Below are 16,911 nucleotides of genomic sequence, written 5' to 3' on the forward strand. Positions count from 1 at the left end.
CTCTTGGACTCTTAGTTATCGTGTGACCTTGGTGTTCTTCATTCTCCTTCGATCCAGGTGGGTTGAGACCAATTGATGCATCTTAGATGGCCGCTTGTTAGCACTTAAGGCCCCAGACGCCACACTTCACAGTGGGATGCAGAATGTTTTCATAATAGAATTATTTTGCCAATTGACTTAGAAGTTCCCTTAAGCCATAATCCCCAAACCCCCGCCCTTGCTCTGCTGACCTTCGAAGCATTCAGTTTATCCCAAACACTTCTTTGCTTTCAGTCCAGTCCAGCTGAGCTGACCTTCCGTGTATTGAGTATTGTCCCTCCCTTCACCTAAAGTAGTTCTTATCTACTAACTAATCAGTAAATAATCCTCTCCCAGCCTACCTCCCTCCCCCCCTCGTAACCACAAAAGTATGTGTTCTTCTCAGTTTATACTATTTCTCAAGATCTTATAATAGTGGTCTTATACAATATTTGTCCTTTTGCCTCTGACTAATTTCGCTCAGCATAATGCCTTCCAGGTTCCTCCATGTTATGAAATGTTTCACAGATTCGTCACTGTTCTTTATCGATGCATAATATTCCATTGTGTGAATATACCACAATTTATTTAACCATTCATCTGTTGATGGACACCTTGGTTGCTTCCAGCTTTTTGCTATTGTAAACAGTGCTGCAATAAGCATGGGTGTGCATATATCTGTTCGTGTGAAGGCTCTTATTTCTCTAGGGTATATTCCGAGGAGTGGGATTTCTGGGTTGTATGGTAGTTCTATTTCTAACTTTTTAGGAAAACGCCAGATAGATTTCCAAAGTGGTTGTACCATTTTACAATCCCACCAGCAGTGTATAAGAGTTCCAATCTCTCCACAGCCTCTCCAACATTTATTATTTTGTGTTTTTTGGATTAATGCCAGCCTTGTTGGACTGAGACGGAATCTCATCGTAGTTTTAATTTGCATTTCTCTAATGGCTAATGATCCAGAGCATTTTCTCATGTATCTGTTAGCTCCTTGAATATCTTCTTTAGTGAAGTGCGTGTTCATATTCTTTGCCCACTTTTTGATTGGGTTGTCTTTTTGTTGTTGAGTTTTAACAGAATCATATAGATTTTAGAGATCAGGCGCTGGTTGGAGATGTCATAGCTGAAAATTTTTTCCCAATCTGTAGGTGGTCTTTTTACTTGTTTTGTGAAGTCTTTAGACAAGCATAGGTGTTTGATTTTTAGGAGCTCCCAGTTATCTGGTTTCTCTTCATCATTTTTGGTAATGTTTTGTATTCTGTTTATGCCTTGTATTAGGGCTCCTAACGTTGTGCCTATTTTTTCTTCCATGATCTTTATTGTTTTAGTCTTTATGTTTAGGCCTTTGATCCACTTGGAGTTAGTTTTTGTGCATGGTGTGAGGTATGGGTCCTTTTTCATTTTTCTGCAAATGGATATCCAGTTCTGCCAGCACCATTTGTTAAAAAGACTATCTTTTCCCCAATTAACTGACACTGGGCCTTTGTCAAATATCACATGTGGATGGATTTATATCTGGGCTCTCAATTCTGTTCCATTGGTCTACGTGCCTGTTGTTGTACCAGTACCAGGTTGTTTTGACTACTGTGGCTGTATAATTTGTTCTAAAATCAGGTAGAGAAAGGCCTCCCACTTTCTTCTTCTTTTTCAGTAATGCTTTACTTATCCGGGGCTTCTTTCCCTTCCACATGAAGTTGGTGATTTGTTTCTCCATCACATTAAAAAATGTCATTGGAATTTGGATCGGAAGTGCATTGTCTGTATAGATGGCTTTTGGTAGAATAGACATTTTTACTATGTTAAGTCTTCCTATCCATGAGCAAGCTATGCTTTTCCACTTATGTAGGTCCGTTTTAGTTTCCTGCACTAGTACTTTGTAGTTTTCTTTTATAGGTCTTTTACATCTTTGGTAAGATTTATGCCTAAGTATTTTATCTTCTTGGGGGCTACTGTGAATGCTATTGATTTGGTGATTTCCTCTTCAATGTTCTTTTTGTTGATGTAGAGGAATTCAAGTGATTTTTGTATGTTTATCTCATAACCTGAGACTCTGCCAAACTCTTCTATTAGTTTCAGTAGTTTTCTGGAGGATTCCTTAGGGTTTTCTGTGTATAAGATCATGTCATCTGCAAATAGACATGATTTTACTTCTTCCTTGCCAATCCGGATGCCCTTTATTTCTTTGTCTAGCCTAATTGCTCTGGCTAGGACCTCTAGCACAATGTCGAATAAGAGCGGTGATAAAGGGCATCCTTGTCTGGTTCCCGTTCTCAAGGGAAATGCTTTCAGGCTCTCTCCATTTAGGGTGATGTTGGCTTTTATTTTATTTTATTTCTTTTTATGTATAGATGCCCTTTATCATGTTGAGGAATTTTCCTTCAACTCCTATTTTGCTGAAAGTTTTTATCATGAATGGGTGTTGGACTTTGTCAAATGCCTTTTCCGCATCAATTGATAAGATCATGTGGTTTTTGCCTTTTGTTTTATTTATATGGTGGATTACATTAATGGTTTTTCTAATATTAAACCAGCCTTGCATATCTGGTATAAATCCCACTTGGTCGTGGTGGATTATTTTTTCGATATGTTGTTGAATTCTATTGGCTAGAATTTTGTTGAGGATTTTTGCATCTATGTTCACGAGGGATATAGGTCTGTAATTTTCTTTTTTTGTGGTGTCTTTACCTGGTTTTGGTATCAGGGAGATGGTGGCTTCATAGAATGAGTTAGGTAGTATTCTATCATTTTCTGTGCTTTGAAATGCCTTTAGCAGTAGTGGTGTTAACTCTCCTCTCAAACTTTGGTAGAACTCTGCAGTGAAGCTGTCCGGGCCAGGGCTTTTTTTTTTTTTTTTTATTAACTTTTATTAAGCTTCAAGTGAACATTTACAAATCCAATCAGTCTGTCACATATAAGTTTACATACATCTTACTCCGTACTCCCACTTGCTCTCCCCCTATTGAGTCAGCCCTTTCAGTCTCTCCTTTCGTGACAATTTTGCCAGCTTCCCTCTCTCTCTATCCTCCCATCCCCCCTCCAGACAAGAGTTGCCAACACACTCTCAAGTGTCCACCTGATATCATTAGCTCACTCTTCATCAGCATCTCTCTCCCACCCGCTGACCAGCCCCTTTCATGTCTGATGAGTTGTCTTCGGGGATAGTTCCTGTCCTGTGCCAACAGAAGGTCTGGGGACCATGGCCGCCGGGATTCCTCTAGTCTCAGTCAGACCATTAAGTATGGTCTTTTTATGAGAATTTGGGGTCTGCATCCCACTGATCTCCTGTTCCCTCAGGAGTTCTCTGTTGTGCTCCCTGCCAGGGCAGTCATCGGTTGTGGCCGGGCACCAACTAGTTCTTCTGGTCTCAGGATGATGTAGGTCTCTGGTTCATGTGGCCCTTTCTGTCTCTTGGGCTCTTAGTTGTCGTGTGACCTTGGTGTTCTTCATTTTCCTTTGCTCCAGGTGGGTTGAGACCAATTGATGCATCTTAGATGGCCGCTTGTTAGCATTTAAGACCCCAGACGCCACACTTCACAGTGGGATGCAGAATGTTTTCATAATAGAATTATTTTGCCAATTGACTTAGAAGTCCCCGCAAACCATGTTCCCCAGACCCCCGCCCTTGCTCCGCTGACCTCTGAAGCATTCATTCTATCCCGGAAACTTCTTTGCTTTTGGTCCAGTCCAATTGAGCTGACCTTCCATGTATTGAGTGTTGTCTTTCCCTTCACCTAAAGCAGTTCTTATCTACTGATTAATCAGTAAAAAACCCTCTCCCTCCCTCCCTCCCCCCTTCGTAACCACAAAAGTATGTAGGGCTTTTTTTTTTTGTTGGGAGTTTTTTTTATTACCTTTTCAATCTCTTTTTTTGTTATGGGTCTATTTAGTTGTTCTACTTCTGATTGTGTTAGTTTCGGTAGGTAGTGTTTTTCTAGGAATTCATCCATTTCTTCTAGGTTTGCAAATTTGTTAGAGTACAATTTTTTGTAATAATCTGATATGATTCTTTTAATTTCAGTTGGGTCTGTTGTGATATGGCCCATCTCGTTTCTTATTTGGGTTATTTGTTTCCTTTCCCGTATTTCTTTAGTCAGTCTGGCCAATGGTTTATCAATTTTGTTAATTTTTTCAAAGAACCAGCTTTTGGCTTTGTTAATTCTTTCAATTGTTTTTCTGTTCTCTAATTCATTTAGTTCAGTTCTAATTTTTATAATTTGTTTTCTTCTGGTGCCTGATGGATTCTTTTGTTGCTCGCTTTCTATTTGTTCAAGTTGTAGGGACAGTTCTCTGATTTTGGCTCTTTCTTCTTTATGTATGTGTGCATTTATCGATATAAATTGGCCTCTGAGCACTGCTTTTGCTGTGTCCCAGAGGTTTTGATAGGAAGTGTTTTCATTCTCGTTGCATTCTATGAATTTCTTTATTCCCTCCTTAATGTCTTCTATAACCCAGTCTTTTTTCAGCAGGGTATTGTTCAGTTTCCAAGTATTTGATTTCTTTTCCCTGATTTTTCTGTTATTGATTTCCACTTTTATGGCCTTGTGGTCTGAGAAGATGCTTTGTAATATTTCGATGTTTTGGATTCTGCAAAGGTTTGTTTTATGACCTAATATGTGGTCTATTCTAGAGAATGTTCCATGTGCACTAGGAAAAAAAGTATACTTTGCAGCTGTTGGGTGGAGTGTTCTGTATAAGTCTATGAGGTTAAGTTGGTTGCTTGTAGCAATTAGGTCTTCCGTGTCTCTATTGAGCTTCTTAGTGGAAGTCCCGTCCTTCTCCGAAAGTGGTGTATTGAAGTCTCCTACTATAATTGTGGAGGTGTCTATCTCACTTTTCAGTTCTGTTAAAGTTTGTTTTATGTATCTTGCAGCCCCGTCATTGGGTGCATAAATATTTAATATGGTTATATCATCCTGGTCCATTGTCCCTTTAATCACTATGTAGTGTCCTTCTTTATCCTTTGCAGTGGATTTAATTTTAAAGTCTGTTTTGTCAGAAATTAATATTGCTACTCGTGCTCTTTTTTGCTTGTTGTTTGCTTGATATATTTTTTTCCATCCTTTGAATTTTAGTTTGTTTGTGTCTCTAAGTCTAAGGTGTGTCTCTTGTAGGCAGCATACAGAAGGATCATGTTTCTTTATCCAGTCTGAGACTCTCTGTCTCTTTATTGGTGCATTCAGTACATTTACATTCAGTGTAATTATAGACAAGTAGGTTTTTTTTTAGGTGTTTAGTGCTGTCATTTTGATGCCTTTTTGTGTGTGTTGTTGACAATTTCATTTTTCCACTTACTTTTTTGTGCTGAGACGTTTTTCTTTGTAAATTGTGTGTTCCTCATTTTCATAGTAGTCGAATTTATGTTTGCTGGGTTGTTATGTGTTTCTTGGTTTTTATTTTGAGTTATGGAGTTGTTATACCTCTTTGTGGTTACCTTAATATTTATCCCTATTTTTCTAAGTAAAAACCTAACTTGTATCATCCTATATTGCCTTGTGTTCCTCTCCATATGGCAGTTCTATGCCTCCTGTATTTAGTCCCTCTTTTTGATTATTGTGATCTTTTACATACTGACTTCAATGATTCCTGTTTTGAGCAATTTTTTCTTTTTAAAATTAATCTTAATTTGTTTTTGTGATTTCCCTATTTGAGTTGATATCAGGATGTTCTGTTCTGTGACCTTGTGTTGTGGTAGTATCTGATATTATTGATTTTCTGACCAAACAATTTCCTTTAGTATTTCTTGTAGCTTTGGTTTGGTTTTTGCAAATTCTCTAAGCTTGTGTTTATCTGTAAATGTTTTAATTTCACCTTCATATTTGAGAGAGAGTTTTGCTGGATATATGATCCTTGGCTGGCAGTTTTTCTCCTTCAGTGCTCTATATATGTCATCCCATTGCCTTCTTGACTGCATGGTTTCTGCTGAGTAGTCTGAACTTATTCTTATTGCTTCTCCTTTGTAGGAGACCTTTCTTTTATCCCTGGCTGCTTTTAAATTTTTTTCTTTATCTTTGGTTTTGGCGAGTTTGATGATAATATGTCTTGGTAATTTTCTTTTTGGATCAATCTTATATGGGGTTCGATGAGCACCTTGGAAAGATATCCTTTCATCTTTCATGATGTCAGGGAAGTTTTCTGCCAACAGATCTTCAACTATTCTCTCTGTATTTTCTGTTATCCCTCCCTGTTCTGGAACTTGAGTCACACGCAAGTTATTCTTCTTGATAGAATCCCACATGATTCTTAGGGTTTCTTCATTTTTTAAAATTCTTTTATCTGATTTTTTTTTCAGCTATATTGGTGTCAATTCCCTTATCCTCCAGCTCCCCTACCCTGCATTCCAATTGCTCGATTCTGCTCCTCTGACTTCCTATTGAGTTGTCTAATTCTGTAATTTTACTGTTAATCTTTTGGATTTCTGAATGCTGTCGCTCTATGGATTCTTGCAGCTTATTAATTTTTCCACTATGTTCTTGAATAATCTTTTTGAGTTCTTCAACTGCTTTATCAGTGTGTCCCTTGGCTTTTTCTGTAAATTGCCTTGTTTCATTTATGAGGTCATCCCTGATGTCTTGAAGCATTCTGTAAATTAGTTTTTTATATTCTGCATCTGGCAATTCCAGGATTGTATCTTCATTTGGGAAAGATTTTGATTCTTTAATTTGGGGAGTTGCAGAAGCAATCATGGTCTGCTTCTTTATGTGGTTTGATATTGACTGCTGTCTCTGAGCTATCTATAAGATATTGTAGTGATTTATTTTATATTTGCTCGCTGAGTCTTATCTTGTTTTGTTTTCTTTCAATATACATAGATGGGGTACCAGATTGCGCTGTCTTGATTGTTGTAGCCCTTGAATCACTTATGTCCTATTACCAGCTGGTTTGGGCTGTTACCAGATATATAAGCCTAAGAGTCCATTCACTATTCTTGAGTGGAATCTGATTTTGGGTCACCAGGTGTGCAGTGCAGACTGTCACCTATCCACCTAGAGGAGTAGTGGTGATAACTGTGTGCACCAGATCCTAGTAGCAGCAGGGGGTCACACTCCAGGGGGGGCAGGATGCTGACAGGCTTCCCCCAAGTGACAGTGAGGTAGGTGTGTCTCTATGGAATACACTCTTATGTACTGATGTGGAAAAATGTTAAGATATAACACATTTAAAATATATGTTGCTGAACAATCTTAGTTTAATACCATTTGTATTCGTTTATACAGATGTGCATACATGCATTATACACGTGTGTATATGCATAAATACACATATATGTGTACCTATAATGTGTTATTCATGTGCCCATTTGTAAAAATATACAAACTTATATGTACATAAAAAATTCCCGAGAGAATATATAAGAAACTGTAAACAAAGGTGACTGACCATGGTTACCTTTGGGGAACAGAAATGTGGGGGGGAGAAGCTTTTGACCTTTTATATCCTTCTGTATTAATCAATTTTTTTTTTTTAATTAAAAAAAAAAAAGGTATCTACTTTTCTGGAGCCCCTGGTCACCTATGTTTGGGAACCAGCATAAAGTGGCAGGCAGTGCCTTAGTAGTGTGGGAGGACACTTCCTACATGCCACCTGGAGGGGCTTTTTGATTCTTTGGTTGGCCTGGCCTCAGAGCTATGAAGCTACTTGCTCTCTCACAGGTTTCCAACTTGCCATCACGCTCTTTCAACCAGGTAGAGCACAGAAACATCAGGAGACAAATTAAGGGAGAGATGGACTGTACTCCCTGTGAGCAGCCTTTGAAAGAAGCTTCACGTCTCTTCCTTCACACAAGAGGCCAGATGTGAGGAAAAAAAGGCTCAAGTAAATTAAACAAACCAGTCACATTTTCTACAAGTTCACACGGTGCAGAGCACTAAACCAAACCAAACCTGTTGTCGTCAAGTCGATTCTGATTCATAGCAACGCTACAGGACAGAGAAGAACTGCCCTATAGAGTTTCCAGTGAGCACTAGGGGAGTCCAGAAAAGGATAGGCTGTCCCCACCTGAAAGACTGGGCTACGTTTCCCAGAAAAAAAAAATCTCTTCTACCAGAGGTCTGATTCCCAGGCTAGCCCAATGCAGTGTATTCAACATGTTCTGTTGCTTTATTCTATCGTAGTAAGAGATCTAGTCTGAGTTCTGGACAAAGACAAGTTCACGAGGCAGTATGGTATAATGGTTAAGAAGGCAGGCTCTAAGCTAGTGGGAACCTTGACTCTGCTACTAGCTTTGTGCCCTTTGGTAACTGCTTATCCTCTGTGTGCCCCACGGGGATAAAAAAAAGTGCCTGCTTCATAGGGTTGTTCTGAAGGTTACACGAGATAATGCATCTACCAAAAACCAAACCAAACCGAGTGCCGTTGAGTCAATAACAATTCATAGAGACCCTATAGGACAGAGAAGAACTGCCCCAAAGAGTTTCCAAGGAGCGCCTGGTGGATTCGAACTGCCAACCCTTTGGTTAGCAGCCGTAGCGCTTAACCACTATGCCACCAGGGTTTCCGTAATGCATCTAAGGAGACTAAAATAAAGTGTTCGATTGCTCCAATTCTTATCATTGTTATGCTGCAGAGGAAACAGGAAAAGCATAACTCCTTTTCTGGGCTCAGAGTTAATTTTAAAGTAGGCCACCTGCCCACCATGCTCTCTGCCCCTCCCACCTGCAGGGTCTTCTCCCTGGTCCCCACCCCATATTCTCATGCTCCCCTAAGCCCACCTGTCCCAGATCACCCATCCCTGTTCTCCCTCTCCCAAGTACTCCATGCTCCAAGTACTCCATTCCCAAGTACTCCATGCTCCAAGATCACTTCCCCACTCCATCCAGACAAATTCCTGTCCCCTTTCTGCTCAAGATCTCACCCTCCAGTTAGGAAGAAAGGACTAAGTGATGCCAGGGCTAATCCATTAGCCTTCTCAGAGGGGTTTGTTTCTAAAAGAGTAAAATGAATTCCAATTGGTGGAATTTCTAAATGTAAAACATGTGACAGCAACTGGTCAAACAATGTGTATGCAAGGGGTGGGAAGGGGGAAAGGAGTTTAGCTCCCATGCAGATGATTAGCCAAGCTATTTCTGCTTTATGCAATGTATTCCTTCTCATTTCTTTTCTTTCTTTTTTTAATTGATACATAATTCACATACTATAAAATTCACCATTTTGAAGTGTACAATTCAGGGGTTTTAGTATATTCACAGAGTTCTGGAACCTTCACCGCTATCTAATTCCAGAATATTCTCATCTCCCCATACCCATTAGCAGTCACTCCCCATTCCTCCCTCCCCCAGCCCCTGGCAACTATTTATCTACTTTTATCTCTATGGATTTGCCTGTTCTGGACTTTTCATAAAAATGGAATCATACCCAAATTCTCACAAAAAGACCATACTTAATGGTCTGACTGAGACTAGAGGAATCCCGGCAGTCATGGTCCCCAAACCTTCTGTTGGCACAGGATAGGAACCATTCCCGAAGACAACTCATCAGACATGAAAGGGACTGGACAGTGGGTAGGAGAGAGATGCTGATGAAGAGTGAGCTATTTATATCAGGTGGACACTTGAGACTGTGTTGGCATCTCCTGTCTGGAGGGGGGATGGGAGGATAGAGAGAGAGGGAAGCTGACAAAATTGTCACGAAAGGAGAGACTGAAAGGGCTGACTCATTGAGGGAGAGCAAGTGGGAGTACGGAGTAAGGTGTATATAAACTTATATGTGACACTCTGACTTGATTTGTAAACGTTCACTTGAAGCTCAATAAAAGTTAGTAAAAAAAAAGGAATCATATAATATGCAGTCTTTTGTGTCTGGCTTCTTCCACTTAGCTTAATATTTTTAAGTTCTTCCACGCTGTAGAATATAGCTGTACTTCATTCCTTTTTATGGCTGAATAATATTCCATTGTATAGATAAACTATTTTGTTTATCCATTCATCAGTTAATGGCCCTCTCTCCAGTTCTGAACGCAGAGGGTCCCCAAAAATGCCTAAGATTTTCCATAAAAGTAGTTGGTTTGGAATATCTTGGGAACTCTTTCTACAACCCCGAGAATTAATTCCAAAACCAAGACCTGGCTCAAATCCAGCTGACAGAGTTTGAGCCAGCCTCATAGATCGGAGAGCTGTTGTCACCACACTGCTCACCTTTCCCAGAGGTGGGTGTACATCAAAGAAAAAGGTGCGGTTGATATAGTAACTTCCCATTTTTCCGAAGTGAGTCTCATCCCAACTAAAGAAAAAACAGAGAAAGAAATGAGAATTTTTAACTGATCACAAAACTCAAATAGCCTTAATTAAGCATGGTTAAAATTATACTTAAAACCAAAGGCTATGAATTTTAAGCCATTAATGAGAAAGTTTGGATTAAAAAAAAAAAAAAAGCTTTTAACACAAGTGATTTGAGGAAGCAAGACGTCAAGCTGCTTGTTAATCTTTATTTAGATACTAAAGGTTAATACATATTTACCAACCAGTTACCAAAATTTAAGTTAAATCTATCACTTCTTCTGTATCTTGAATTTCTATCTTTTTAAAAGGGCAAAGAGCTTTCCTGTAATATGGAAAGGTTTATGTTAAGATTTTTCTTCCAGGCCTGCTGACCTCTAACTCTGAGGTTATGCTTGTTATTTGAAACTACATTACTACATTATTAGGATACTGGCCACAGGAAGGTTGTAAACCATGATTGGCACAGGAGTCTGATTTTGCCCATCAACTTTGTGAAAACTGTCCTGCTGACTATGCTCTCACTGATCTTTTCATAACTAACCAGTATATAAAAACTGAGGGCTTTCTTGCTAAGTTGGAAACATACGTAAAATCTATCCTTGTTGCATAAGTTATTTTGTAAGCAATAAAGCTGACAGGTTAGCTTTTAAACACAACGCAAAATCTTGTTCTTCCAAACAACCGTACAAACTTTTTTACATACTTCTTGTTAGTTCCTGCTGTCAAGTCAATTCCAAATCATGGTAAACCCATGCGAGAGAACAGGACTGCTCCATTGGGTTTGCAAGGCCATGACCTTTTGGAAGGAAATCGCCAAGCTTATCTTCCAAGACACCTTGAGTGGGTTTGAATCGCCAACCTTTTGGCTAGTTGAGCGCTCAACTCTTTGTACCATACACAAGGGTTTTTAAGAAGGCCTGGCCATTTCTTTTTTTCAGTCTCCCCCTACAGCTTAGAAGATGCTTTCTAGTGACTATCCATCTTCAGGTCAGCTTCCATAAATAGTCTTTATGCACACACCACACAGTGGGTAAAACATGCTTTTCCCCAAAATGTAAGATTCTTGCGTTTACCCAGTGATCCCAATAGATGGGCAGGAGAATAAATCTATTTCTATCTGCTATACACACTGCTTGACATCAGATGACAGGTAAGAACGGTAGCATGGTGATGTCAAAGAGAAATAACATCAAAGCAGTACGACAGATTTACAGAAAGAAGAGAGAGGTCCAACCCTAGCTCCACCACTTACTAACTGCATGACCTGGAAAAATTATTCATTCTCCCTGGACTTCTTTCTCATCCACACAATGAAGACAATAATGGTATCTGCTATGCCCCCTCCCTCATCTGAGTTAGGGCTCAACTCTGTAGACTGTAAAGTACCACACATGCTGGACATTATTTAAACTGGTCTAATAATTGTATTTCATTTTGAAATTTGCTTGGAAACATACTGACAAAGGGGCATGAGATTTTTACTTCAAAAGTTTCCCAGGTAGCAGCACTGCTCACAACAGCAAAAGGATGGAAACAACACAGGTGCCCAACGACAGACGAACAGATAAACAAATTAGGGTATATACACACAATGAAATACTACGTAATGAAAAAGAGCAATGATGAATCCAAGAAACATCTCACAACATGGATCAATCTGAAAGGCACTATGCTGAGTGAAATCAGTCAGTCGCAAAAGGACAAATATTGTATTAGACCACTATTATAAGAACTCAAGAAAAGGTTTAAACAGAAGAAAACATGCTTTGATGGTTACAAGGGTTGGGAGGGAAGGAGAGGGGAATATACACCAAATAGATTGAAAAAAAAATTGCCATCGAGGTGATTCCAACTCATAACGACTATATAGGACAGAGTAGAACTGCTCCATATGGTTTCCAAGGAGTGCCTGGTGGATTTGAACTGCTGACCTTTTGATCAGCAGCCATAGCTCTTAACCGCTACGCCACCAGGGCTCACTGACTAGATACCAGACAAGAATTACCTTAGGTGAAGAGAAGGACAACCCACATTACAGGGAAGTCTGCACAACTGGATGAAACCAAAAGCTAAGAAGTTTCCTGAACACAACCAAATACTTTGAGGGACAAAGTAGCAGGGGTGGGGGTCTGGGGACCATGGTTTTGGGGGACATCTAGGTCAACTGGCATAAAAAATTATTAAGAAAATGCTCTGCATCCCACTTTGGTGAGTGGTGTCTGGGGTCTTAAAAGCTTGCAAGGGGCCATCTAAGAGGCATCAATTGATCCTAACCCACTGGAGTAAAGCAGAATGAAGAATACCAATCTTGCTGAGCCATGAGAAAGAAAATTAAGCCCTTTGTCTCTGACCCAGGAATCTCACATCTTCTGCCAGCATCCATAAAACAGTAACAGACTAACTTATTAGCTTACAAGTAGGGTAAAATAAAATTCCAAATCCCGACAGTTTTGAGATGCTGAGAGACACAGCTTTTTGTAAGAGAAAAAAATAAGGATCCTTATGGGCAGGGTTAGGGTATATGAGAAGAGTCCCTGGAATCCAGTAGCGAATGCTCTTGCCCAAGAGGTGGGTAACGGGATTGGTAAGAGAACCCCACTGCACTACCTATAAAAGAGGCCTAGTGGAGAGAGGTAAGATTGAAGAAAGTCATCTGTATGCTGCCTTGGTTACTGCTCGCTCTCTTCTGGTGGAAGGAGGAAGAGATATAATCGTGACAACGTGGCAGCAAGCCTGGCAGCCCTAGCCAAAAGGCAATATTGCTGCTGAACCAAGGAGTCTCCAAAGCTTACATACATGGTGTCAGCAATAAGGACCTTGCTATTCAACATAGAACTTTGGGTAAAATGAAAACACTGAAAGATTGCCTGGGTAAGTTGCATACAGCTGCCCACATGGCTCAAGTCCAAAGGGTTTTGCTTTCAACGTGAAAGATTAGATAGGAACCTTAGGAGGCAGTGAGTTTATGTTAATGGGGGAGGAACAACTCAGAAAAGGAGGGTGAGAATGGTTGCACAACTTGAAGAATGTAATCGATGTCAGTGAATTGAACATGTAGAAACTGTTGAATTGGCGTATGTTTTGCTGTGTATATTCTCAACAACAACAAAACTAAAAAAAAAAAAGTGCTTTACTTTCTGGTGTACAGCCACTCCTTCTGTGCTCCATGACCCCTTCCCCTCTACCACAACCCCAGCTGCTTTAGAGAGTAAGATGATTAAAGGTGGGACCAAGGTCTCCCTGTCCCCAGAGGAGTCATACACACCCATCCTAGTATGCTGGGAACTCTGGAGAGAAGCACTCAAATTCTTATTGCTCCTCTGGATACAGGTGCCCACATCTCTGTCCCACCAGTCCTGACGGAGTAGAATTTGCCAGACACGGAGGTGACCTAAGGTGCTGAAGACAGCAGGGCGAGCCACAACGTGTGTGCAGGGGTGGAAAGATAAGGGCCCCTGAGCCCATGGCACTCATGAGACACCAGGGAATATACTGGGAAGTGGTGCCAAGCCTAGCAAGGAGCTGAAGGAGAAAAAGAGCCTCTCCTGAGGCATACCTCCTAGACTCCATGGTTCAAGTCCCTGTCAGGGGAGGGGGGAAGGGAAAGCACCCAAATTCAACCGACAGGGTTGAGCCAAATTCCCAGTAGGGAAGGGAAGCTAAAGTGATCTTACAGGTAGGGCCCTAGGGGCCACTTCAATGACTTATTGTTGTGGCTTCTACCAGTGAATGTAGAATTGGTGCTGATCCCATAAATGTCAGAGAGAATTATCCCATTCAGGCACTGCTGCATGTAGAGTGGTAACTCCTGCCCCTCCTGGGTGGTCCAGAAAAATAATGTAAAAATCCCAGGAAGAGAAAGGGAAATCACAGGCTTTAAAGACTTAAAGGCTGCTGGGGTAGTGAGAGGCCACCCCTCAGGGTAACATTGTTATCTGCTTGACACAGGAACCAAGTACACCATTTTTAAAAAGGCAGCTATTACCCTACTGGAGCTCTGGCGGTACAGTGGTTAAAGAGTTCAGCTGCTAACCTAAAGGTCAGCACAGTTCCAAGCCACCAGCTGCTCCTTGGAAACCCTATGGGGCAGTTCTACTCTGTTCTGTAGGGTTGCTATGAGTCGGAAACAACTCAACTGCAACGACTTTGAATTTTTTTTTTATTACCCTACTAAGGAGCCCTGGTGGCAAAGTGGTTAAAGTGCTTGGCTGCTAACTGAAAGATTGGTTTGAACCCACCAGCTGCTCCATGGGAGAAAGATATGGCAGTCTTTGTCCATAAAAATCACAGCCTTGGAAACCTTATGGTGCAGTTCTTTCTACTCTGTCCTATAGGGTAGTTATGGGTTAGAATCGACTCAATGGCAATGGGTTTATTACCCTATTAAGGAGACCTGGTGGCACAGTGGTTAAGTGCTCAGCTCCTAACCCAAAGGTCAGCAGTTCGAATCCACCAGCCACTCCACAGGAGAAAGGCTGGCAGTCTGCTTCTTTAAAGATTACAGCCTTGGAAACCCTATGGGGCAGTTCTACACTGTCCCACAGGGTTGCTGTGAGTCAGAATCAACTCGATGGCAATGGTAAAACCCTACTACTAAGCTTTTGTTGAAATTGAGCGCCTGATCCGTGAAGGCCTTAGGACATACTGAACTGATAATATTCCCACTTTGGAGTTGGTCAAATTAGACTCTATGGCTAACAAGGGAAGGGTTCAATAAGCCTCTCAGGGTTATGTTTGTCAAATGGAAATGTTATATTCAAGAGTAACTATCCGGGCCCCAGAAGTAGCTTGGTTTTACATGAAAAAGTGGCAGCTCCTCCTTTGGGGGAAATTATCTTCCACTGGCTCAATACGGCCCTCAATTGACAGAGGTTCCTCTACATACCTGTGCCTGGGTCAGTGATGGTTTTTGTTGTTAGCTGCCTTCGAGTACAACCTCTAACTCACGGCAACCCTATGCAAACAGAACAAAACAATCCCCAGTCCTGCACCATCCCAGTTGTCAGTTGTGGATCAGACCGTTGCGATTCACAGGGTTTTCATTGACTGATTTTTGGAAGTAGATCACCAGGCTTTTCTGTCTGGAAGCTCCACTGAAACCTGTTCAGCATCACAGCAACACACAAGCATCCACCGACAGATGGGTGGTGGCTATGCATGAGGTATGTTGGCCAGGAATTGAACCCAGGTCTACAGCATGGAAGGTGAGAATTCTACCACTGAACCACACTGAAGCTGATGGTGTCCACTGGGCAGCATCTGATATTCTCAAGCACTGAAATGGCTCCTGAAAACTCAACTCAAAAAGATCTCCGACTCTACTTCTGCCTCTTCACCTCCCCCTGGTCCACACACCTTAGTAAAGCAGGTTGGTCACCTACTGCAGTCATTCCCAGAAAGGGTTCATCTCCTCTTGGCTACCAACTGGGTAACGATCAGGACTAAAGGGGTGGAGGTTAGATAAACATATTTTGAAATTTTGAGATTCTTCCTTGATCACTCCTGGGTGAGAAACCCCAGATCAGCCTGGGCAGGGGGAGGAGGCTGTCTATGAGATTCCAACTTAATTCTAGATTGTCTTGTTGGACTGACATGGCCTTAGAGCATAAAAAAGATGATAACTTAGTTGAGGACACTGCTTGTAGGCCCCCCTACAGTGGTCTATATGGGCCAAGGTGGGAGACATAATATGGGCCAAGGTGGGAGACATAATGGGTCTCTTCAGCTTTCTAAAAATGCCCTTCTCCCTCTCATACCTGATTCCTCCAGGCAAAAAGATCTGGGTATTAACAGGGAATGACTGGAGAAAAGGTGAAGTTATAGGTACTAGGGTGGACACACTTATTACGTGGCAGTAAAGGAGAGCAGCAAACCCAGGACCTGGGGAGGGAACACCTTAGACCTCTTGAGGTGCGATGAGAAAGAAAACAATCAGTGCTTTCTTTGGCTCCTAGGCCCAGCACCACATCCTGACCAAAAGAATTACATGGTCCACCTAAGTCAAGTGGCAGCTGTAGCTGGTAATGTGACCTGCTGCTCAGTTTGTCATCGTGCTACGAAAACAGAAAAACTCACGTAGACATGGCTGGTCTTGAACTATCTGATGTGCCAGAGGTAACCAAAAGCCACTCCCAAACATGGACTGCCCCCCACTTAGTGAGTACACAAACACATAGACCGGCATAACCATGTTTCAATCTGACCGATACGAATCTTCACCGGCAACCACAGACCTGCCTTCCGGAACCCTTGTCACCATCCCTGGACACTCAAACTAGCTCTGCTCTCGAAATTGAAGGCGCTCAGTTAGGAATTTCCTCCGCAGCTGATGCCTGAACATCCTGAGGATTAAGAATTTAGGCTTGGGAAATTCTATACTAAGAACTTCCAAATCTTGCAAAGTTCAAAGCAGCTTTTTTAAAAACCACAATTTAAGTGCCAAATGAGACACTCTAGCATAACCTGGAAGACATGATGACTGACTGCTTCCCCCAGGTCCTAAGAATGCCACTGCTACCCCCAAGAGCAAAACGAGTCCTCCTGAAAGGCAACCACCAGAAACCTCAGTTTCCCCTCCACCGCAGCTCCCGCCCCAATCCTGTCACCCCGTCCCGCCCCCTCCGTGTCTCAGGCCAATCAGCGGGCGGCGTCCCTCCCACCCCCCCGGTTGCCATGGTGC

At 41.5% G+C, this 16,911-nt stretch overlaps 1 protein-coding gene across 3 annotated transcripts in view; it reads right to left on the bottom strand.

Annotated features, from left to right (window-relative positions):
* The window catches only part of POMT2 (protein O-mannosyltransferase 2), a 59,395-nt gene that overhangs the window by 41,855 nt on the left and 629 nt on the right, over positions 1–16,911 (bottom strand). For all 3 annotated transcript variants that reach the window (XM_023546412.2, XM_010588770.3, XM_003408790.4), the window contains exon 2: positions 10,149–10,233. In XM_023546412.2, the coding sequence (XP_023402180.2) occupies positions 10,149–10,233 (85 nt within the window). The remainder of the gene's footprint in view (positions 1–10,148; positions 10,234–16,911) is intronic.

Source organism: Loxodonta africana, chromosome 10 (genome assembly GCF_030014295.1).
Source record: "Loxodonta africana isolate mLoxAfr1 chromosome 10, mLoxAfr1.hap2, whole genome shotgun sequence".
Classification (NCBI taxonomy): Eukaryota; Metazoa; Chordata; class Mammalia; order Proboscidea; family Elephantidae; genus Loxodonta; species Loxodonta africana.